General features: G+C 38.3%; 1 protein-coding gene across 1 annotated transcript; it reads left to right on the top strand.

The window, feature by feature from the left end:
* Window positions 1-19,757: 19,757 nt before the first annotated feature.
* Window positions 19,758-26,219, top strand: LOC100262246 (BEL1-like homeodomain protein 6). The gene is made up of 5 exons (XM_059735748.1): window positions 19,758-19,869; window positions 20,635-21,615; window positions 23,682-24,061; window positions 24,165-24,225; window positions 25,192-26,219. Exons 2-5 carry the CDS (start codon window positions 20,686-20,688, stop codon window positions 25,894-25,896), a joined length of 2,076 nt encoding a protein of 691 aa, XP_059591731.1. The 5' UTR covers window positions 19,758-19,869; window positions 20,635-20,685; the 3' UTR covers window positions 25,897-26,219.
* The last annotated feature ends 13 nt before the right edge of the window (window positions 26,220-26,232 follow it).

Genomic DNA, 26,232 nt, shown 5'->3' with positions numbered 1-26,232 from the left:
TTTTTTTTAAAACTATATTTTGCTTTCAATAACAAAAAAATTATTCTCCGAAATAGTTACAGACCTAATTTTCCCTCAATGCATCTAAAATTCGAAGGAAAAAAAAATGTACCATGCCATCCTATCATAATAACAAACAAAAAGTTGATAGCAAGACAAGAGGGAGCTTAGACTTTGAGGGAAAGGTGGAACCCACGGCAATTATCCATTGGACCCATCCCCGTCGCTACTGATCTCATCAATTCCATGAAACTCATCCTGCATTTTTTATTTTATTTATTTAAAAGAAACAAATATAAAGCATGGCTGCATGGGATGGATATACAGTCAGTTTTAATCTGGACCATTCAAGATATATATTAATATTTTAACCGTTCAGTAAAAATACAACCGATGAAAATAAGATAAAAATATAAAATAATAAAATTATATAAAAGTTATAAAATAATTATACTTATATTAAAATAACAAGGCCCGAATTATACAAGTGAGACCATTGATTTATAATAGTTTGTGTTAGGTCCCGTTCCGAAGCTAAAATATCGTAGACCCCGATTCCACCACCATTCAATAATTGTATACATCTCCTTCTAGAAGCAACTGCCACTAATCAAGTGATAATCATCACTGCCACTGTTGAGGCCTTGCGTCCCTGGTGATCCACGTAGTTGCCAAATGGATGAACACACGATCTCAACCAATATAAATTTCTGGTTCAGTCGTTCCTGCAAAAGGCGTCCGGACAGGGTGTCCAGACACACCCTCCGATGGTTTTGTCAGCCACGGTGAGAGAGAATAATCAGTTGGCTTTTTACTAGGTATAGCAAATTTACCTTCCTCTTTGTGTGAAGGTTCATAAATATCGTACCAGAAGCTTTGTTTCCCTCTTTAATGGTAGGGAGATATTTTGGCTTGTCATGATGCCATTAGGTGGTGGTAGGGTCATCATCACCCTACGGGCGGCTGACAGAAATCGTGGGAGGCGCCGCGGCTGTCAGAGATCGTGGGAAGTGACTTGCCGTCACTTCATTCTTGTCCTTTCACTCTGCAGGTGGCGGAACGTAGGCCATGGCAGGCTGTTATGATGACGTGCAAGACTTGCTTACTTCAGTCAATGGTCCGGACAAACATATCCGGATAGTATATGTCGGTCGTCCGGATGTTATGTTTGTGAGTGTCATGTGCCTCTCCTTGAGGGAGTCCGGATATGAGAAGCACGCCACGTGTACTCTTGGGGAAATCCGGATGGGGGTAATCCGGATGAGAATGCGTGCCACGTGTCACTAGGAAGTATGTGCCACGTGTCATCAGGGGGAGGGGTCCCTACAATGCCCCCCTTTTTAACTTGCCTATTTTGCCTGAGCAAAATGGGCGGGTTAAAAAATAATTGGTTTTTTGAAACTGAGGTTACTTTTTTCGCTCATTGGGCCACGTGGCTAGCGGAGGCGAAGAGAGAGAAGAGTGTTTATGATGAGCCGCCGTCTCTGGGTATTCCCAAGTAGCATGTCGTTTCAAATGATGGCGTTTGCTGAGCGTTTGGGATACCGAGGGGTTGTCTTCCTATAAATGGTAGACTGAGCCCTCACTTTGCATTTTTCCTTCTGAGCTTTTCTTCTGTTTGGTGCTTTTTCTTCTACCTTCTGTGTATCTTCGTTTTCGAGTGAAGCTTTAGGGTTTTCTACCGTCAATATTTGCGTCGTGATGGTGACTGCATTTGCGGTTTTCAACCCTACTTTTCCGGTTTGCACTCGGTACGTTCGCTTTTCTTGTTTTCTCCTTGTTGTGTTTGTTTTGTGGTTTGTTGTTGGTTTGTTGGGCAAGTTGCTTTGCGACTGGGTGTTGATATTGGTTTCTAGGCCTTTTTCGGGAGGTTTTTGACTGTTTTTCTAGGTGTGTTTAGGATTTCTATTGCACCCCTATACTTTTTGTAGGTTGTCGATCTTTCTTTGTGGTAGAGTTAAGCTTGTGGGGTCGATTTGCTGTGTTTTGACTGTTGGTATTTTTCCATGCAGGTTCTATTTCAGTCCTAAGCTAAAAAATGTCTGCGAACAAGGAAGCTACCTCATCTGGCTCGTCCGGCGATGCTCATGAGAAATCTGTGGATAAGTTGAGTGTAAAGGAGTTTCGTGAGCGCTTCTGCATCCCCAATGGTGTATCTGTTGAACTTATTGATGGCGAGGCTGTATCGACTGAGAAGAATGAAGACCACACTATTTTCTTTACCAAGGAGCAGTTCAACGCTGGGCTTTAGTTTCCTCTGCCGTCGTTGTTTAAGGAGTTTCTTCACTTCACCCAGATTCCTCCGGCATACATCCATCCGAATATGGTCCGGGTGCTGATGGGGTGCAGCATTCTAGGCATGTTGTTCAATTTGGACCTCTCGCTGCTGGAGGTTCTCTTCATCTACTTGATCAAGAAGGTGAAGAATGATATTTTTAGCTTCGTCGCTAGCCTTCCATCCCTGTAACTAGTGACCAGCCTTCCGGATTCGACCAAGGGGGCCGCCAAGGGTCATATGCTGGTCAAGGGTTTATGGGCGGGTTTGGCGGTGCATCCGGACAGGCCGTTCGCTCCCAACCAATCGTTGAAGGTCCCCGGTATGACTAAATTACTTCTTGTTTTTTCATGGTTTGTGAGTTTAGGTCAACATTGTTGGGTCGTTGACATACTTTTGCTTTCTTGGGTGTAGGCCAGGATAAAAGGGGAAAACTGGTGGAGTGGGTGGAGAAGGCCTCGTTCGATCGTTTGAATAGGCTTTTGGAGATTGTGGCGGCCGAGCGGAGTTGTGAAACACTTCTCTCCGCGCAGAACCTCCGTTCGGTCACCCGGGAGCCCCAGTCGTACGTGCTGAACATACTCCCAAGGCGGCTACCCAAAGAGGTGGTGGCTGGGGAGCATTTTGTTCTTCAAGACCTTCCATTCTTCGCGGCGGTGCGGAAGGCAGATGCCCGGACACGCAAAGCCCGCCTCAATAATCTAGAGGTGAAAAGGAAAGAAGGGCTTTTGCGGAAGGCTCCGGGTGGCAAACGGCCAGCGTCCTCTCCACCTGCTGGCGCTCCAGCAAAAAAGAAGAAGAAGGTTTCAAATAAGGGGAAAGAAGTAAAACTTCCAACTCCCCCGAAGAAGTTTGTAATTCCCCCTTCAACTTATGTGAATGAAGTAACAATAAGAGAGCCAGAGGTCCCTCCCTTGCCCTCTATTTCAAGCGGCTCTGAACGCCTCACGGGTTTGAATCATTCGGGGCCTTCATTGTCAGTGGTTGGACGTCTGGCTCTTCTGGCTAAGGAGGCGACTTCAATAAATCAGCCCGACTCTCCCCATCCGGATGCGGATGCAACCGAGGCTTCTTGTGCTACCACATTGCCTCTTTCGGCACCCCCAACGGAAGAAATGGGGGCAAATAGTCAGGGTTTGCCTCCTTGCGAGCTGAGCCCCCTTACCCTCGTACCAGTGAAGGGGCCAACTACAAGGAGGTCGCGTCCGGCGCGTGACTTGAAGTCTGGCCTCATCTGGCGGCTTCAAGATCGCTTTCTGGAAACCATTGAAGTCAGCTGCTCGTCCGTCCAGGAGGATCACCCGGAGGGTAGCGAGACGAAGATGGCAGAATAGAACCCAGCTGCCCCAGTGCTGGTCCCGAATGGGGTTTCACCCGGAGAGACCCAGCCGGCCGAAAATGAGGGGGCCCCGGACCCAAAGGAGGAGTCACTTTCTAACGCCTCATCAGGGGGGAGTCTTGTTGATGATGCGGCTTGCATCTCTGCTAGCTCTTTTACCTACGCGAAGTTGGAAGAGAAGCTGAAACGGATTCCATCCGGCTCAGACGTTGCCATGCCTTCAGCAAAAATGTTCGAAGCGGTGGAAACGGTATAGTTTACTTCTTGATTTTTCTTGCCATACTGATGTGTTTGTGGCATGGTTTGTAACTTTGTTCTTCTTGTTTGTGTGTTTTTCTGCAACTGGTGAGCGGTCTTCGCGGCATGGCCCAACAACATGATCTGTTTTCTGACCTGCTGCGGACCGCTGATTATACGAAGGCCTTCATCTCTCAGCGCAAAAATAATGAAGAGAAGCTGCTCTTGAGACTGGAGCAGGCCGAAGCCAGTTTATCCGCCGCTCGAGGAGACAACGAGGCTCTCCGAGCAGAGCTAGCTGAGGCAAAGAGTCGGGAGGAATCTGTAGACTCCCCCCTGCATGAGGCGGAGGACGAGATGACCCTTCTGAGAGGGGAGGTGAGGCAACTCCGGACGGAGGTATCTATCGAGAAAAAACAGAGAGAATATTTGCAGCTGCGTTTATCAAAGCAAAAAGAGGAGCTGGAGGCTGAGTTTGCTGCGGAAAGGGAGGAACTTGAAGCGGACTACCAGAAGCAGGTAGATGAAATGTACTTCTTCGGCTATCATTGCTGTATGAAGAAACATGGTATCAAACGGGACGTCCCTTCAATTCTCCCGGGTGAGGAGGAGAAGCTGCGCGGCAAGCCTACTCAATGAGAGCTTTTCTTTTTGTAATTTTTTACTGCTATCTTCTCTCTGTATCTTGTAGTCCAGAGAACTCTTTGTATACAACTTAACAAATATCAATAAAACATATTTTTTCATATTTGTACATGTCTTTTTCTTTCACTGGTAATATTGTTTTAAATTAGACACATTCCATGGTCTGAGTAATGGAGTTCCGTCTAGCTTTTGTAGATGATAAGCTCCACTTCCACTTGACTTAGATACTATATAAGGTCCTTCCCAGTTGGCTTGAAATTTTCCAGCTCCTATTTCAACAGTATTTTCGAAAACTTTTCTAAGGACCAGCGTACCATTTTTGAAGCTTCTAGGCCTTGCTTTGCGATTGTAGTGAGCGGATGCCCTTTGTTGATAGTCTTCCATCCGGATGGATACAGTTTCTCTTACTTCGTCTGCCCAGTCCAAATTTCTTCCTAACTCCTCATTTGCATCATCCTGCGTTCCTGCCTCGATCTGGATAATGGGTAGCCCTATTTCAGTAGGAATGATTGCGTCCATACCGTATGCGAAGGCAAATGGAGTGTTTCCTGTAGGGCGTCCGGGTGTGATTCAATAAGCCCATAGGACTCCGGGTAGCTCCTTCACCTACTTTCCTTTTGCTTGCTCGAGCCTTTTCTTTAAGGCAATGATTAACGTCTTGTTTGTGGTCTCTGCTTGCCCATTACTTTGAGGATAACGCGGTGTGGAGTATGAATTCTGGATGTTTAGTTCCGAACAGAAATTCTGAAATGCGATACTATCAAACTGCGGACCGTTGTCGGCTATAATGATTTGGGGGATTCCAAAGCGGCAGATGATGTTTTTCCATACGAATTTGGTGACATCTTTGTCTTTGATGCTAGCGTATGCTTCAGCTTCCACCCATTTACTGAAGTAATTCGTGGCGACGAGCAGGAATTTCTTTTAAGCGGGTTCAGTTGGTAAGGGACCTACTATGTCCATGCCCCACTGTGCGAAGGGCCAGGGGCCTGAAATTGGTTTCAATGTCTCCGATGGCATATGCGGAATGGGGGCGTGCCTTTGACATTTGTCACATTTTTTGACATAGGCTGCCGCATCTTTCTTCATTGTGGGCCAATAGTATCCTTGCGAATGGGCCCTATGCGCCAGAGATCGTCTTCCAGAATGATTTCCACATACCCTCTCGTGCAACTCAGCTAATACGTACAGGGCCTCTGAATAGTTTAGACATCGAAGGTAGGGACCTGTGAAGGATCGTTTGTACAAGTGCCCCCCAATCAGGGTGAAATGGGCGGCTTGCACCCGTTTCTTGTGTGCCTGTCCGGAGTCCTCGGGTAGAGTGCCTGTCCGGAGGTACCCTATAATGTCGTTCGTCCACTCTTGGTCGTCTGCTTGTTTTGCCTTAATGGTGTTGCAAGTGGAAGCTTCCGCGACGGAAAGGTTGGTTTGCACAGGTATAGGCAACAATATGGCTTCTTGGATGGAGAGGGAGGCAACTATGCCTGCCAAGGCGTCGGCGCGCCCATTTTCAGTTCGTCTTATTTTTTCGATCGTCCACTCAGTGAATCGTTGTAAGGTGTCCCTTACTTTATTTAGATATCGCGTCATGCGCGCATCCTTAGCTTCGTATTCGTTCTGGAAGTATCTTACCACAAGTTGGGAATCACTATAAACCCGGAGCTTGGAGACGGATAGAGCCAGGGTAAGGTCCAATCCGGATAGGATGGCCTCATATTCCGCTTCATTGTTAGACGTAGGGAACCCCAACCGGATGGATTGCTCCAGATGTTCTCCTATTGGGGATTGCAGGAGGAGCCCTACCCCGGATCCTGACGATCGGGAGGCTCCATCGACTCACAAAGTCCATCATTCTTCTTCGCTTGGTTCCTTGTGTTGGATGGGCCTTCAGGAGTATTCTAGCACGAAGTCAGCCATTACTTGGCCTTTCATGGACAATTTGGATTGGAACTCGATTCCAAATTCGCTCAATTCTATGGCCCATTGTAGCATTTTTCCGGTTAAGTCTGGTTTGTGCAGAATGTTGCGAAGGGGTTGGTCAGTTAGAACGACCACCGGGTGGGCTTGGAAATAGGGGCGGAGCTTCTAGGCGGCACTTCGAAGAGCTAAGGCTGTTAGTTCCATATTTGAATATCCGGTTTCTACGTCCGCCAATGCTCTGCTAACGTAGTAGATAGGTTTCTGCTCCTTGGGTGAGGGGCAGTGAAATAGAACAGCGCTGATCGCCCACTCTGACACAGCCAAATACATGTACAATTTTTCTTCAGGGATGGGGCTGCTCAAGATAGGCAACCGCATAAGGCAGTGTTTAATTTTATCAAAAGCGCTTTGACAGCTGTCTGTCCATCAGCTTGCTCCAGTTTTTCGTATTGCCAAGAAGAAGGGTCGCAGTTCATCAGTGAAGCGGGCTATAAAACGTCCTAGCGCGACGAGCTTGCCTGTGAGGCGTTGTAATTCCTTTTTGTTCCTGGGAGGTGGTGTTTCCATGACTGCCTTGACTTGATCCGGGCTAACCTCTATCCCTCTTTGGCTGACCATGAATCCCAGGACTTTGCCAGCACTTACGCCAAAGGCGCATTTAGAAGGATTCAGCTTCATGTCATACTTTCTCAAGAGGTGAAAAACTTCTTGCAAGTGGAGGACATGCTCCTTCCGGGTTTTGATTTTAACCACGATATCGTCAATATATACTTCTACTGTGCGGCCGACTAAAGGTTTGAAGATCTTTGTCATCAGTCTCTGATAAGTGGCGCCAGCGTTTTTAAGTCCGAATGGCATGACTTTGTAGCAATAGAGACCATATGGTGTTATGAAGGCTGTTTTTTCTTCGTCGGTCAGAGACATGGGGATTTGGTGGTATCCGGAGAAGGCATCCAAGAAAGAGAGCATCCCTTGCCCAGTAGTGGAATACACAATTTGATCTATTCGTAGTAAAGGGAAACTGTCTTTTGGGTATGCATTATTGAGGTTGGTGTAATCGACGCATACCCGCCATTTGCCTTCTTTTTTGGGTACCACTACTACATTTTCCAACCAGTCCGGGTAATCCACTTCTCTGATGAATCCGACTTCTAGCAACTTGTCAATCTCATTCCGGATAATTTTGGTGGAAACGTCTAACCCTCTGCCGGATGGGTCTGGCTGTTGGCAAGACGTTAAGTCTATGAGAGGTAATGGAGGGATCAATTCCCTTCATATTAGAATGTGCCCATGCGAAGACGTCATGGTTTTGTCTGAGGGCGTTCTGCATGTTCTGGGTCTCTTCCGGTGTCAGGAGGGAACTGATATTCGTAAGGTGAGTACCTTCTTCTGAAATTTGAATTGTTTGCAAGGGATCCGCTGTCGGGGGATCTTTGTCCGCCGGACCCAATAATTGCTATTGGTCACATGTATGGCTAGACTCAGGGAGGGATGCATCCTCCTGGCTGGTCCCTGCTTCTCTTGCTATCTGGTAGCATTGACGAGCGGCTAACTGGCTGCCATATAAGTCAATTTTCCCATCCTTGGTAAGGAAACTTACCATTTGATGATATGTAGAGGGGATGGCTTTCATGTAATGTAGTCATGTGCGCCCCAAGATGACATTGAAGGGTGATAAATCTTGTACCACCGAAAATTGTACGTTGAGAGTGACTGGGTGAGCTTGGACCGGCAGTATAATGTCTCCCAAGGAAGTAGTTGACGACCCGTTGAATCCGGATAGGATTCGCCTAGGGTTTTCGAGGCCTGTAAGATTGTACCCCATGTGGCTAACGACCGATGCTTGCACAAGATCGGCCGAGCTACCCGAGTCAACCAGGATGCGTCTCACGTCGAAATCTCCTATTTCTAGGGACATGATGAGGGCGTCGCAGTGCGGCTACAATATCCGGGTGGGGTCTACTGGTGGGAAAATGATTGTCCCATCTATGGGGCGGGGGCCCCCTCCAGTTATCCCAGGCCGAATGGAGTTGACACGCTCGCATACCGATGCGGCCCGTAACAACTTTTGTCTCTTTCGTTTGGAGTCATACTCCTCGTCAGATGGGCCTCCGTTAATATAGTTTATAACGGCTTTGGGGGCGGCTAGGGCCTTGGGGGCTCCAGTGTTGTGGTTTTGAGAAGCGTCTCTACCTCCGGTATCTGAGCGGAGGTATTGCTTTAAGTGTCTCGCCCTTATGAGCCTTTCGACCAAATAATGGAGGCACCTGCATTCTTCCGTTGTGTGACCATGCTCTTTGTGGAAGGCACATTTTTTGCTATGATCTCTTTTGGATGGGTCCATTCCGAGGGGTCTAGGCCACCTGAAGTCGGACATGCCTTGGATCATAGGGAGAAGTTTCTCATATGATATGGAGAGAGGCGTGAGGGGCGGTCTTTCCGGGCGACCTGGCCCTTCCTGCCTTCAATCAGACGACCTTGGTCGGTCCGAAAGTTTGGCATTTCTATTCGCGCCACTTCTAGATGTCTGTCCAGCAACCAAGACTTGCTGGGTGGCTGCTCGTACGTCATCTTCGAGCATTGAGTATTTGTTTGCACGTTTGAACAAGTCGTCCATCGTTGTTGGAAGCTTTTTAGCGAGTGATTCGAAAAATGGGGTGCTTGGACAGATGTCTCGCTTGAAGATCTGTAGGACAGCATCTATACTGTAAGCCTCTACCTGAAGTACGGCTTGATCAAACCGTTTCACGAACTCCCTTAAGGATTCATTATCTTGCATTTTTATGTTTTGCAGAGTGTTGATGTTCTGCTTATGTCGAGCGGTGCATAAGTATTGTCCCACGAAAGCCTCCGATAAGTCTCTGAAACTGTCAACGGAGTTGGGAGGTAGGCGATGAAACCATGAAAGGGCCTGCCCTTGTAGGCTGGCGGGAAATACTTTGCATAGCAGCGCGTCGTTGCCTATATCGAGAGTCATGAGCTGTCGATAATGCATGATATGATCGAAGGGGTCGTTAGACCCATCGTATGTGGAGAATTTGGGTACGAGGAATCCCCTTGGGGGCTCGTAATGAATGATATGAGAGCAGAAAGGCATGGAGAGCATGTCGTCCAGCCTTTTGCTGATGGAGCCAATGGGTGGCTCATTTGGGAAGCTTTTCCCAGCTTGTCGTACCACTAGGTGCGGTTGAACGTTCTACACCATAGGGGTGACCATAAGGTCACGGTGCAGGAGAACGTTCTGCACCCTAGGGTCAGGGTGCGCTCCCCAGGTTGTGGCTACTGGCGGCCTTGGCCTCCAAGGCTCTTGTGGGCCTAGTCTCGCACGCATTGAGTTTGACTACTGGGGCATTTTATCGCGTTGTCTTTTTGCTGAAAAATGAGTAGAGTCTGAGCCTTCCTCAAAGGGAGCTCGGTGCATGGGAGTGTGTGGCTCATGTGGCCTAACGTTGCTTGTTTCTGGGACTGCTCCTACTGTCCCAGGGTATATTGACTCTGGTTCTGGCCTCGAGTTTGCTATCTGGCCTCTTGAACGCTGACGACGGGAAGGCCCTGTCGATGAAGCCTGGATGCGTAGCACCGCGTTTTCTTCTCTTAACTTTTCTGTCTCCTGGAGGAGAGCTTGCAGTTGTCGTTCGCTTGCCAACTGTCTTCTTGCGATGGCTCGGCGCCATTCAAAATTATCTTCCTCTCCCTTCCCAGATGAACGGCTTCGGGAAGATGTGGCCATCTTTGTTGGTGACTGAATCAACGACCTTCCCACAGACGGCGCCAATGTTGAGGCCTCATGTCCCTGGTGATCCACGTAGTTGCCAAATGGATGGACGCACGATCTCAACCAATATAGATTCCTGGTTCAGTCGTTCCTACAAAAGGCGTCCGGACAGGGTGTCCGGACACACCCTCCGATGGTTTTGTCAGCCACGGTGAGAGAGAATAATCAGTTGGCTTTTTACTAGGTATAGCAAGCTTACCTTCCTCTTTGTGTGAAGGTTCATATATATCGTACCAGAAGCTTTGTTTCCCTCTTTAATGGTAGGGAGATATTTTGGCTTGTCATGATGCCACTAGGTGGTGGCATGGCCATCATCACCCTACGGGCGGCTGACAGAAATCGTGGGAGGCGCCGCGGCTGTCAGAGATCGTGGGAAGTGACTTGCCATCACTTCATTCCTGTCCTTTCACTCTGCAGGTGGCGGAACGTGGGCCATGGCAGGCTATTATGATGACGTGCAAGACTTGCTTACTTCAGTCAATGGTCCGGACAAACATATCCGGATAGTATATGTCGGTCGTCAGGATGCGATATGGCGGTCGTCCGGATGTTATGTTTGTGAGTGTCGTGTGCCTCTCCTTGAGGGAGTCCGGATAGGAGAAGCACGCCACGTGTACTCTTGGGGAAATCCGGATAGGGGTAATCCGGATGAGAATGCGTGCCACGTGTCACCATGAAGTATGTGCCACGTGTCATCAGGGGGAGGGGTCTCTACAGCCACATGTCTAATTATCTAATTTAATTTAATTTATAATTCATGTATGGATTACCTACTCGATTAGTTTCATTACAGCTGGCATTTTTAAATTTGATTACTGTATTTAATAAAAGATATGTTAAGTATAACATTATAAAATTATGCGAAGAGTTAGGTCGGCTTTTTTTTTTTTTTAAATTATGAAGAATATTTTGAAATGTAGTATCCTTTATCCTCTAAATTATTACCTCGGATCTTAGTATAATGTAAGTCATATCAGTATACACTTCTAAGAAATAAATAAAACTTAGGTGGTATTTATTTTTTTACTTAATTATAAATAAAAATTTAATGTTTAATAGTATTAAATATTAGGTTGTTTGTTTTTATAGTATTTTATTTTTATTAAGTATTAAAAAAAGTAAAGAAAAATTGATATCTCATTTTTTTTATTTAAAAAAAACTAAATATTTTGATTTTTTTAATTTAGTAAAAAGTTTATAATAAGTTATGAAAAAATAAAAAAAATAAACAACCTAAATTTTGAAAATAAATTGTTTTCAACAAAAAACCAAAAAAACAAACTTCTTCTTAGTCTTAATCTTAAAATATATTTAATGTTTAAAAAACATTTAAAAAATTGTTTAGCAAAACAATTTTCTCATATTTGATTTAAAAAAAATTGAAAATTGTTATTTATTAAAAATTAATTCATTTGGTTATAGTCTCATCTTCTAGTGAAGCCAAAAAAGATTTGAAAAAAAAATCTAAAATTGGTCAATGACATGTGTTATAGATATTTTTCATGTATTTAGATTCAAAATTGTTAAACTTCAATAGTGTTTTCTTTTTTTATAAAAATTATATAATACTTCTTGGAATAAAACTTTAAGTTATGTTTCACTCCCGAAAAGTACTAGGGAAATAAAAAAAATATTAAAAAAAATAATTTTTTTATACTTAGTTATTTTATAGAAAATAATATATAAATAAGATTAATTAAAATTTTATATATTTTAAAATTATTTAATCTTTATATTAGAAAGTAAAAATAAGTAAAATAAGTTTGAAGTAATATATAAAAATAATTTATTGATTTTAAATCTATTTTTATTTTTCCTCTTTTTTTTTTTCCTTTCTATTTTTTTTTCCTCTTGCATTTTTCTTTACATTTTCTGGAAACCAAACATATACATAATTTTTAATGTTATTTTAAACTAAATAATTTACCTAACTTTGATACAATTTTTTTTTCACAGAAGCGTTATGTCAGCCTCTTCAACTTGGAATTTTTTTTTTAATGTAAATGTATGTAAGGGTGGGTGGGTGTCATGAGAGAATTATTTATACAAAAATTTAAATAAAAATAGTAGGAAAATGATATAAAAATGATAATTAGATTTTAGTTCTTGGTTATTAAAAAAGTGTAGGTGCCTAGCCACGCCTAACGGGTGAGGACTGAGGACATTAATTTAATGGAGTTGGGTGCAAATCACTCAACCAACATTGCATTATAAAAATGAATATTAAAATCTTAATTAAGGATATTGATTTGGACACTCCCTATTCTTTATACACGATGAAGTGGATAGATCAGGGGCTTGTTTTTAATTATTTTTTAAAACAATTTTCGGTTCGACTTAGATATGTAAAACAGTTTCTATGAATATGTTATAAAAATAAATTTCAATTCATTTTTTTTTATACGGTGTTTTGAGTGATGATTTAAAGTATAAAAAATAATTTGAAATTATTTATATTATATATATTTTATGGAAAATAAGTTGAAAAAATTATTTTTTATATTTAAATTTTTAAGTGGAATATTTAACTACCGTTTTTGTTAACCCAACGATTTATTCTTATCGGTTCATTCTCCTCATGAAGATAAGTTTATATATATATATATAATTCAAAAAGCTAAAGACAAATGGATGTAAAAGTGTGATTTAGAATATATACATAGAAATAAGATTTAATTTGAAAAAATATATGATATTAAAATATTTATTAAACAAAAAGACTTATGTAATAGTAGCCTTTTGAAAAAATCTATAATATCAAAAAATTATCATATTAAACTTTTTAATATCATGATGAAGTTTGAGTCCCTCGATGAGAATATAGGTATATGAGATAATAGTAAAGCTAAACGAGACAAAAAAAAAATGGAATCTAAGTGAAAGCAATGAGACTTTATCTATAAATTAATGTGATGCTATTTGATTTGTGATGTTTTTTTATATGCAAGATGGCAAGTTCGCTCTTAAATTAATAATTTGGGCAATGAGAAAGACTTTATTGCCCTTGGATAAAAAATCTAGTAGTAGACTTAAAAATTAAATCTTATACCAAAAATTAAAATTTTTATATGATTAGTTATTAGTGATTCATTCATTATTTGTGGGCATATAATAGTCAAAAAATTGAAAATCACGAATTATTTATGTTGAAATACAAATAGGTAAAAGACATTGATAATATGATAGTCATTACAAGTATGTATTCGTTGAGTATATGAAAAATACTAAAACTCTTCATCTTTGACTTGTAAATATATATAATAATTTTAAATGAAATGAAACTAAAAACTAAAAACTAATAATTTGATAAGAATCAAGAAAATGAAAATGAATGATATCGAGTATAATTTTAAATTCATAAAAACTAAAAAATTCATATGATTTTCGAAACTACCCGCGGAAAGGCAAGTTAGGCAACATGGTAATAGTACCCGTGGCATGTTGGGTAAATAGAAAAACAGGGGAAAAGAGGCACTCCTTTGACCAAAATACCAAACCCATTTATTACTAATTTAATGCTGCCAGCCTTCCTTCCAAGGTTAGTGATCCAAATGCCATTTACTAACAAAATAAGGACGAAAATACTTATGATGAAAGAGGAATTTCATATCTTATCGTGTTGTACTTTTACATGTGATAAATTATTTTTTTCTGAAATTCTTTAAGTCATAAAAAATAAAAGAAATTTGCTTTGTGTTTCATAGCAAAATTGTCTATTCCTTAAACTCTGAACTACTTCAAAGTCATAATGATATGTTTGGCAATACATACATATGAACACACGTTACATACATGTTTTCAAAATATTGTGTACAGTACTTATTATTATTGTCGCCAGGACACGATATATAAATTTGTATATTTTCAAAAAATTATAACCGACTTGTTATCAAGATGCAGATATATTTTGTTATGCCTCTTTTCAAAATAAACCAAATAATAAATGCACCTTTCACCACTTAATATCCCACACTTTTTCTACTGAAGGTTGTCAAAATGAATCACCTCCTCGTTATCATACATATTCTACAAAATATTCCATCCCATTTTGTGAGGGAGGAAGTTTTATTATTATTATCAGTAAGAAGGTTTCTTCATTTTAACAATATTAATTCTTGCTATTTAAAAACCATAGAGGTATTCTTACCATAGGATTGTTTAGTTTTTGCACATCTTTACGGATGTTTGATAAAATTGAAAATTAAATATAAAAAAACTTCATATTAATAATTAAAAGGTACATATTGACCGTTCTAATTGTAAGTGTTGAATTAATTGATTATTTGATGATGAAAACCATTTAAAATTAAAATTATTTATCTTATAAAATTAACATTTTGCTAATTATAGGTCCAATTTTAAATATTCTTTTCAATTTCTATATATTTTAGAAAAATTATTTAATATAAAGTATCATATGCATTGCAATTTGTTAGACTATTAGATAATTCGTTTATAATTTGTAATTTGTTTGACTACTAAATAATGCATTTATAACTTGCTCACTTAAAATTAAGCATCTATATTTCCTCTAGAATCTATAGATATTGAATCCTAACACTGATGTTTGTAGTTTCAAATAAGAAATTATCATTATCATTTTTTTAAATGTATTATTAACTATTATATTAAAAATATTAATTTACTTGAAAATATCTCACACGTTAGATCATGGAAATACATTGCTACAAAATTATATTAGCAAATTTAGAACTTTATATAAATTATCCCAACATTTAGATAATAGATATAATAATAATAATAATATGAAAAAGTTCTTCATTTTTGAAATCATACCAACAAAATATTTTGGAACCTTGATAGAATATTCTTATAATTTATAAATCAACCAAATCAAGTTTTTTTAGAATTATAATTCATTGTATTAAACAAAATTAAAATAGATATAAATAATTATCCTGACAAGCAACTTTCAATACTCCTAGTTGTTAATAACTTAATATCATCATTTGAGGATTTGGATTTCACTACACATTGTAAACAGTTGAGATCTGACATTTCAAAGGTATTGCTTTGAGAGAATTTATATTTAAGATTGACTATTTTTATTCCAATACGTTATCCCAATGAACTAAATAGTAAAAGGAGTGTTTTATTTATAGGAAATTACATCACTAATTTGGTGCTTTTCCAAATAATATAAATATTTTTAATTTTACAAAAAAATAAAAACTCTTTATTCAAGGGAAAATTTTGAAAGAAGTACATGGATGACAAATATTTTTATTTTTTTCAATATTAATAATGGATTGAAAATATACTTCAATATATATATATATATATATATATACATATATTCAAATTATTCAACAACAAGAAATTAGTAGTATTTTGAATATTTATCTATTTAGATACGTTTGTAATGCTTTATCTTAAGAGAATATATATAACAATTTAGTATTTTTATGTTAATTCAAAGAGTGTTGTTTAAAGTGATCTATGGAAAATTAAAGGGTTATTTTTTACATTTAAAAAAATTGTTAAATACATTCCTACGAATTTATCAGACCACATTACCTTTTATGAATGGTTAAATGTAAGAAAATATTTAATGTTGAATTAAACAGGTCAAAATTATATTTGTGTATTTGGACCTTAATTTTGTAATCTTGTACATTGGTACTTGGATCATTTATAATCACCAATGATTTCAATAAATGCTTTTTAACAGTTCGGATTGCAAGTTGGTGGTGCTACTGCTACCAAGTCGGTATTGTTTATAATGACTTTGCAAAGCCCACTTTTTAAAATTTAATAAAAGATGTTTAACTTAAACCTTATTAACGTGTTATAAGATGCAAATTGGACTTTACACAAGGATGAAAGAAATATTGACCATCCTTGAACCTCCTTTTTCTTTTTCAATTGATGTAAAAAATTTATTTGATGTTTGATAAGGTATTGACTATTGAAGCAAAAAATAAAAAGATTATTTGAAATGGTGCTTGCTGCTTCCTGCTTCCTGCTTAATAACCTATTGAACAAAAGATAAAATAAATACATTTTATATGTGTGAGGCGGTGACGAGGACATCAATAAAATAAAAATAATTAATCTTCCAGCTTTGCCCTAAAAAGGCAGACACGTGGTGAAAGACGGACTCACTCGCTCGAAATCCACTTGCTCACACACCAACACCCACCCTACCCCTCCATCGCCACCGACTCCAAGTAGAGCCCAACACACGACTAAAAGCCAAACGCGCGCGAGTGATGGTAAAGCATCGAGGCATCAACCAATCAAATGGCGCCATTAAATAAACCTTAGATTTTGCGGGTGCGACTCCCAATGCCATGCGTTTCGTCGACTCGCTTCCCCATTCACGTATCCGTGGGCCCACATCCCACGTCAACCTCCCCAGGAGCGCTGATGCTCTGTACCTCTCCCCAGCTTTTTAAGCCATCCTTTCGGGTCTTAGGATTTTAATTTATTACTAACAATGCCTCAATTTTTTCTTTATTACCAATTTACCCCCTTAATGAATGATGTATTCAAAATTGAATCATTTAATTCTTGTGTGTTCTTTGGGCAAGTACAAGTTGGAAATGAGGTTGTCATGGTTTGGTGGTCTATGAAGTTACAATTATTACATTTTGTTTTAACTTGGAAGTAAAACAATGTAAACAACGGGAGCATTTTTTATTTTTATTTTATATTAGTTGGAGTCCCATGGTTCATGTAGATCTGTGTGGTTGTTGTGACTACGAAATTTGAAGTTCCTTGGAGTTGACTAAATGGGAATATTGGAGGGTAATTTAAATTTTGGTTGACAACGATTTAATTTTTTTTAATTAAAAGTAGTTTTTAAGAATTTATTTTTTAAATAAATTTAAAATATTTTCAATTATTTTCTAGCATAAAATATTTGAATAATTTACTAATATTTTAAAAACTTTTACATTCTATGCAAGTGTACGAGCATCTTCATAAAAAAAAAATTATTTTCTATAGTTGAGTTCCTAAAAATAATTAAGAAACATTTTAAAATTTATTTTTTTGACAAATTTTGTTAAAAATATTACCAAATACCGGATTGGTTTTTGAATTATGTTTTAAAATATGGTCTCAAATATTTTTATAATTCTTTTATATTTTATAGTTACAAATATAGTTTAATCTACCAATTATAACTTTATACCATGGAGAGGAGAGGAAATGAAAGGAAAGGAAGTAAGAAGTGTGAAAATAAATCAAAGTAGTTGATCTAAACAATGTTCTCGAGTTAGCTGTTGGAACTTTTAAAGAAAAGGAGAGTTACTAATTTTTAGGGGTAATTTCAATTGAGATCACTGACTTAAATTTCTTTGGGGCCACATTTCTCTTAGGGAGGATTTATTTAATGTGTTTAGTTTGATAAGAATCACATAAAATTATATTAAACTTATATGGTTCATCAATACGTGTGGATATAAATAACATTTTATTTAGTATCACATGGGCCAATTTTATATAATCTCTCATCTCATTTTATAGGATATGAATGATACAATAAAATTTAATAACTGATAGTAAAATCTGGATAGGGTAAAAATATTATCTATCATATATTTAAGAAAAAAGTTTATTTTTTTTTTATTTTTAAAAAACAATCAATGATAATAAAGCGAAACAATAATTGGCCTCACGGACATGCAAATAATAGGATCCATCATCATGATTCGGGGGTCCACGAGCCACCAATGAGTTTGGTTAGCCACTTTATACCATCAAGGATTCAAGAGACAGTGACCATTGATCTTTTTAATATAGACTCTCATCATCTAGTCAGAACTCGGAAGTTTAAAAGATGGAGAATTTTTGGAGCCTTTTCTCCTCATCAAAAGCCTCTCGATGGGGCTCACCATCTTTATAGCTCATCACGTTTGGGAATATTTTCTCAACTTAGATGAAGAATATTGTATTAATTTCATTTTGTGGGTTAATTACTTTCAAAATAACAACTTCCTTGACCCAATATATATATATTTTTTTTTAAAAAAAACTTTTTACCAAAGTGTTTTTATCTTTAACATTTTTGTTATTAGCGTTTTTAAAGACAATAGCTTCCTGTTTGCATATAATTTTTAAAATATATTACATGATAAAAAGCCACTTTTGAAAGGACCATCAATCTTCATACTTTTTAAATTGATCAAATATTGAAAAAAACATTTTAAAACTATTTCAAAATCACTTTGAAACATGAAAAGTTAGATTTACATAATAAACTTTTCATGATGGCTGATGTTACATTTTTTTTCATTTATAGTAAAATATGATTAAAACATGAAAACTTGAATTGCTTATTTCTGTAAGTGGACACTGTCAAATTAAAAAAATGAGATCTTTTAATAATTGCATCAATCTGGAAAGGTTATATTTGACATCTAAGAGACTCTCTTCAATAATATATGGTTTTTCTCTGTAATTAAGTTATCTTAAATAAAAAATTATTATATTATTATCCTTTAAACAGTCCTTTTGTAATATATTTGTTTACATATAATTTTTTTTTTCCAAATGAGAGATAGAAAAGGCAAGTGAAAAGAAGTAGCAATAGAATCTTTCTTTACATTTGTTAGAACTTAGAACTTAGAACTTAGAAGCATGTCCAAATGGGGATGCAAAAGTGGATGATTCAGGCATGATGAGAAAAAAACAAAACAACAAAAATATAAGGGCCCACCAGTGAAAATACACTAAAAACGGAGGGCCTGGGTGCAAAAAGTCCACAAGTGGTCAGAGAGAAAAAGACAAAGAAAAACAGTGATATGGGCACTCAAATGGTGGACATCTTTCAAAACAATGAAAAAAATATATATAAAAAAAAAAATAGAAAAAATTCATACATGGTGGATATTGAAGCAAAGAAAAAAAACCACAAACCAGACCTTTCAAAGAGGAGATGAGAGAGAGGTTAGAGAGAGAAAGTAGAGAGAGACGGTGATGGTGGTGGGGGGTTTAAGAGAGGGTTTAGGTCTACCAACTGGTAGTTAGAGATTGAACTCCTTAACCAAACATCATCAACAACAGCAAGACAAAGAACCAAGTCAAGCAACAACTTCTCACATCATCCAAACAAGCAAGCAAGCAAGAAACATAGAGAAAGCAAAGCAAAACTAGGATGAAAGGAAGAGAAAGTGACAGAAAGTGAAAAGACAGTTTTCATCAATTTTTTTGTTCTTTTTTCAATTTCCTCTTCTTTGAGCTTCATATATAGAGAAAGAGAAAGAGAAAGAGAAAGAGAAAGATGGGTGTGTGATTCTCACGTGGGGGTGGGAGATATGGGAATGATGGATAGAGAATATATGATTAGAAAAAAAGATCAAACAAAGTGAGAATTCATTGCCATGCTTTCGTTTAAAAATTCAGGGTTTGAGTTTGTTTATTGCTGGTTGTTTGCATCAGTCCCATAAAAGAGAGAGAGAGAGATTATGTGTTTGTGGGTTGTTTATGGATCTCGGGATCGGTTTATGTCTGTTCTTGGGAGGATTGTTCTCAGCGGATCCGGAGCTTTTCTGTTCCCCACAATACACACAACTGTTACGGATTTTCAGGTTTTATTTTATTTTATTTTTGCCTTTCTATTTTCATTTTCACAAGCTGCTTTCAGATAGGAATTTTTTTTTCTCTCTCCTCTACTCTCCCTCAGTGCCTGGACACGATGATGACAAGAAAGTAAACTTTTTTTTTTTGATCTTCTGATTCTAACTGATTATGGGTCTGTCTTGGTTTATTTTTCTCACTGTTTTTATTCTTTTGCGGGTGTGTAAAAAAATTGGTTTTCTTTTCTGGGTTTTGTTTTTGAAACCTTGTTACATGAGAAACAGAGTTCAATTTCTTTTTTAGTTGGGTTGTTTTCTGATTCTGCGTTCAGAGGGGTTTTGAGGTGGTCATTATTGCTAGTTTTATTCACTTATTATTTATTACTAAGTTTGTTGCACTTGATGGTGTGGAATAAATGAGATTTATGGAGGCTTTTTGCTCTATTGTAGTATTCTAGTTGGCATGAATGGCCTTTTGAAACATTAATAATGATAGAAGACTTTCGACACTTTGATGATTCCATGCCAACCTCCCTTCTCATAAGCCCAAGTTGGGTTTTTTGTTTCTTCAGTTTGCGCATATATACTAGATTCCTTTCTTCACAAGTTCATTGGCAATTGTTATTATCTATGAATTGTATATATTTTCTATGAACTCTTCTGAGATCACCAGGAATAGCTTCTTTGTTCCTGATGAAAGCCATGGATTAAAGCCTTGAAACCCATATTGCAATTGTAGCAATAAGACAAACCCAGATCATGCTTTTTCGCTTATCTTTCTTCTTTTAAGCCAAATCAGAAATACTGGTTATCTGAAGCTTATATGCTGCTGAGGGAATTTTGATTGTGGAAGTTTGTTTTTTTTATTTATTATAATTTTCCCTATAATTGTTTCCAGGGAGAATAGGTAAGTGTACACTGAATTCTGGGCAGTAAAGAGAAAGAAAAGATGGCTACATATTACCCTAGTTCAAATAATCAAAGAGATGCTGCCCCTATGCATTATTTAAGGGAACCTTTGCCCACATCATATTCGGAAGTTCCTGTTCTTCCCACTAATATGATGTATATGAGCTACCCATCGTCTTCTGGGTCATACTCGGACACATTGGCTGGGAATGCCCAGCAGCACAACCACAACTGCATTGAAATTCCATCTGTGGCAGCTTCCGACTCCACCCAACCGCAGCATGAAATCTTGTCAAGCCTTAGTGGGTCACATATAGTGGAACATGATTTCAGCGCATGGAGGGATGGTAAAAATGAGATGCTAGTTATGAACTCACTGGGTGGCCCTGCAAGCCTTCTTCACACCGGGCAGCATTTGCAGGCTCAGGGCTTGTCCCTTAGTCTTGGCACACAAATCCCCTCAGGAATCCAAATTCCTTCCATTCAATATCGGAATCCCAATCAGGGTTTCACCTCATTCTTGAGTCCTACTTCATCAGTGTCGGGTGAAGGTGGCGGCAGGAATGGCTCTTCTAGGGATGAACAGTTGAGAAATGCTGAATTTTTGCCACCAGGTGTTCTTGGAGCTAATCAAGATTCAATTAAAGTGGATCCATCTTCATATGGAATGTCAAGTATTGCGAGGACCATTCCCCATTCCAAGTACTTAAAGGCAGCCCAGCAACTGCTTGATGAAGTTGTTAATGTTCGAAAAGCTTTGAAGCAGCCTGATTCTGAGAAAAACCAAAACATACATGAGCTTTGGAAGGGTTCCAAAGAGGCCGATGTGGGTTTGAAGAATGGAACTGGTATGACTCCTGCAGCTTCAAACCCTCAAGAGCCTGTCAGCAATTCCTCAAGTGAGCTTTCTCCTGCTGAAAGACAGGATTTACAAAACAAGTTGACAAAGCTTTTGGCCATGTTAGATGAGGTAAGAACTGACACACTAGTATTTTATAAGCTGGTTCATCAGTTTTCTAGGTCCTTTTCTCAGGTATATGTTAGGTAGTTTAGCTATGGACTGGACCAAATCTAGTTGATGCAAAAGTATCAACTTCAGACTACCACTACATTTATATCACAGGTTGCATATTTTGAAATTTTTTGCATATTTCAAAAAAATGATTTTTTTTTTTATACTCTAATATTTGAATCCATTTTATGCAAATTGTTTCTGGATACTGATTGAAGATGAGGAGTGCACAGATTTGTGTGTTCAATAAGAAGTCTAGCAAGCTTGGTATTGAACCTCTAAAATATAACAAGTAGAGTAGAAGTAAAAAACCATTTGAGGTGTTTCTGGGGGACATAATTTCAGTTTCTCAGGCTTGTTCAGCATGAAGTTACGTTGTTTAAATGTATTTTGGGGATGGTGTTGATACTTCAGAAATAAATTTGGTAACATGGTGTTGATGATTAGGAACTAGCAATTTTCTATCTTTCTGTCAATTATAGGATGCTTGAAGTTAAAAGGTTTTGTGGGATTTTCAGGAGGCAGTGGAATTGAACAATGAATCTGATGATTTAGGCTTACTTCATTGGACACTTTTTTCAGTCGATTAAACCAAACCTTTTTAAATGTAAAATTCCAATTTCTCTGGTATGAGAACTTGCAGACTGAAGTCTTTTGGATTGTGTGGAAATGGGTGCATGATGAACACATAAACAACTTTATGTGATGATCTGCCATTCATTATTCTTTTCCCTTTTGAGTTAAGATTTGTTCTGGTATATATGAATTATGATGTTCCATTCTCCTGAAGAGTAGTTTGACAATTCATATTTAAGCATTTTTTTATTAAATAATAATAAAGCATCTTATTTTTCTTTGTTGTCAAAAAGGATTCCTGCAAATCTTTTGGTAACTCTTGCCCTGATGTTTAATGCGATTGCTCAAAACCTAGTCTTTTGTACTCAGAAATTAAACATTTGGCATTGATACTGTCTGCTTCTCTCATAGGGTTTTGATTAATATAGAGTGATTATTGAAAGAATTAAAGCAATGAAGAACTGAGTCTATCTACTGAACTTTTTGGTTAGCTTAGCCCTTAGGATGTTCACATATGGCATATCATAATGTAAAGCTACTATGAAGGATGTGAGAAGGAAGTGAATGGTTGAGTCTATGTCTTGGGAATGGAGATCCCTTATGTTTTGGAGTCTTAACTCAAAAACACACGGATAGAGATTATTAGCTGACTGACCATACTAAAATGAGAGAGTTAATTTTTTTTTTTCCATGTTGCATTTAAGCTTCTGAAGACCTTAGATTACCATTATTCCCAGTTTACTTGTATCAAATTAAAGCGAGTTTTGACCTTCAAAAGTAAATCCACTGCTAGGTTTTCCTAAGTTCCCCACCAAAAGCACAACTTTGTTAATTTCACATGAATGAATTGTGTTTTTCTAGATTCTTTTTGAAAGAATATAGAATGTATGGGCTAAATTTCGGCTGCTGGAGGGGTATTCCTAAGTTTTTGGATACCCTTCCCCACTTTGTCTATGCAATAAAGAGGACAAATACATGAGATGCAAATTTTGCTTGTGGAAATTATTCTTAATTTCTAGATTGAGTGAGAGAGGAAGGAGAAATTATTGAAACAAGCCATGATCCCTTCAGTTACCCCTGGAATTGAAAATGATGATTTTGAAATGTTCTTCTGGTCTGGTCTACCCATCCGGAAAGTAGAATCCTGATTATTTTAACAATTGCTTTTGAGAGTCTAGCATATTTTGTGAAGAAGGTGGCTGATCATTCTCTTTCTTTTTCCATCTGTGATGTAGAATAGATTCATCAAATCTGCTTAAACAGGCTGTGATGTAATTTTATTTTTCTCTACATTCTGCTTCGGTAGTTTGTATCTGTATGAATCATTGTCAAAACAAATATGATATTTCCCAGTTTTCATATGCCTAAGAGACTGATGTATAAGCTTTACCCCTTATAACACCTCTAATTTGAATGAACTTGTGTTGATAATCATTCTATTGTCTCAGGTTGATAGAAGGTACAAACAGTATTATCACCAGATGCAGATTGTGGTATCATCATTTGATGTGATAGCAGGATCTGGGGCTGCAAAACCCTACACAGCACTTGCCCTCCAGACAATTTCTCGCCACTTCCGCTGCTTGCGTGATGCAATCACTGGCCAGATTCGAGCAACGCGAAGAAGTCTTGGGGAGCAAGATACTTCAGGAAACGGCAAAGGGGTTGGAATATCTCGCCTGCGATATGTGGACCAGCAGCTCAGGCAACAGAGGGCTCTTCAGCAGCTTGGTATGATGCAACAACATGCCTGGAGGCCACAGAGGGGGCTGCCTGAAAGCTCTGTTTCTATTCTTCGTGCTTGGCTATTTGAGCACTTCCTTCATCCGTAAATACTCGGCATTAATCCTTTTTAAGTTCATTTCATACTTTTTGTTTGCAAGACATGAGCTCTTCCATTCATCAAATTGCTAATTTTTTATGTTTTCCAGCTACCCAAAAGATTCTGATAAGATCATGCTGGCAAGGCAGACAGGCTTGACCAGGAGTCAGGTAAGAAAGGAACTGATTGTATTATGTAGATATGATTGTTAATAATGATTTAACTGTTCATCTATGAGGCAATCTTATGTTGTAGAGCTTTGATCTTGGATATTTCTTGCTTGGCTGCATTTACTAAATGATTCTATTGTACACTCCCGTCCATATAAACAATGATTACAAGTTCATAGGAATAGTCATTAATCTCGGAAATGTTGTGAAAATGGTTGGAAAGTCGACAATGGTTTCAATAGCTATAAACATTTAGGCTATGTTTGGTTCATGGAATATATTAGGGAAAAAAAACAAAATGCTAAGGAAAATGGTCTTCTCATGTTTGGTTTTATTATGAATACAGAAGAAAATAAAATATAATTAAAATTAGGTAGAAATTTATACATTTTAAAATTATTCGGTCTTTTATGCAATGGTGGAAGATAAGTGAAATAAGTTTTAAAAAATATATAAAAATAATTTATTTACTTTCAATCTATTTTTTATTTTACTTCACTTTTTTCTTTCTTTCTATTTTTTTTCTTTATATCTTCTTTTCCTCATATGGTTTGGTAACCAAACATAGTGTTAAAGAAAGAAAATTGAAAAAAAGGAAGAGAGAAGTTTTGAAGAATGACTTTGAATGAGCAACCTATTTGACATGGGGGAGAAGGATATGCACACATTTTACAATCTTTAGGAATGATATCTGGCGAGCTGCTTTGAATGCTTGATTTGTATGCTCTAAAATCGGGCTTTGTATGTTTTAACATTTTTTTTCCCTATGAAGGGGTTCTTCAAAATTTTGTAGAATTGCCAATACAGATGGGATTTCATGCACTACTTTGTTTTGTTTTTTTTTTGTTTTTGGGTTGGGGTGGGTGGTTAAACCAATATCATAGTCGATATATGACTCAAAACTACCTTGCATCCCTCATATATTCCACACACCGAGTTTGATAATTTATTTGTTGTTTGGGTTAGGTCTCAAACTGGTTTATAAATGCGCGGGTGCGTCTCTGGAAGCCCATGGTGGAAGAGATGTACAAAGAAGAGATAGGTGATGCAGATATGGACTCTAATTCTTCGTCCGAAAATGCACCCAAAGCGACAAAAAGTGATATCAGGGCATCTGAGGAAAGAGGTGATGATTTTCAGCCAAGCACAACTTCCACGGTAACCGAGAGATGCAGCACTGGCCGATTTCTTGACTCCAAATCCAGTAATGCTCCCGATGTAGAGATGGGGGGACCAACTGCAGGAGCCAGTTTCAGAAATGGGGAACGGGGTGAAACCCAAACTGAATATGGAATAGTGAAATTAAGCGGGGACCAAAGGCCTAGCGTGGAGGAATGCAGCAGCCTCTTCCCAGATGGCATTGTTCAGTCTGATGGGGGCAGCGATAGGTTCATGGCAGCCGCTGCTGCAGCATACCACATGTCAGAGTTGGGGAGGTTCGGAAGTGGAACTGGGGTATCTCTTACATTGGGGTTGCAGCATTGCGAGGGAGGCAGCTTACCCATTTCCAATGGAGGTCATCACAGTTTTGTGGGTATGCGGGGGGCCGATATGTACAACCCAGCAGCTTCTTCAGTGGGGACTGACACGGCCGATTTCGACTGCATGGATCCTGGCAACCGGCAGCACAGATTCAGCTCCTCCCATCTATTACATGATTTTGTAGCCTGAAAAACCGTGCCTGATTACTGATCCGCATGGGCTAATTTTCAAAAAAGGGAACCAAGCCATGGCTCATTCATCTTGTTTGCTTGCTTGCAAAAGCTGAAAAATACGAGTCGGGTGGCCCCTGATTTTCTGGGTATTGAGATATATCAAACACAGTTGTAATATAAAAACAAGAATGAATTGGTTGGGAAGTTAGTTTATTTGTAAAGATGAGATGCGTATTTTTTGTTTTAGTGTATGTTGAAGGCAATTTGTACAATTACTTCAACTGTGGTATTGAAGCAAAGATATTTGAAATAAAAACCAGTGTATGAATTGGATGATCATAGCCATGATGTT

Source organism: Vitis vinifera, chromosome 3, assembly GCF_030704535.1.
Source record: "Vitis vinifera cultivar Pinot Noir 40024 chromosome 3, ASM3070453v1".
NCBI classification, from domain to species: Eukaryota; Viridiplantae; Streptophyta; class Magnoliopsida; order Vitales; family Vitaceae; genus Vitis; species Vitis vinifera.
The sequence above is the reverse complement of the archived record's forward strand: the minus strand, read 5'-3'. Positions and strand labels throughout refer to the sequence as shown.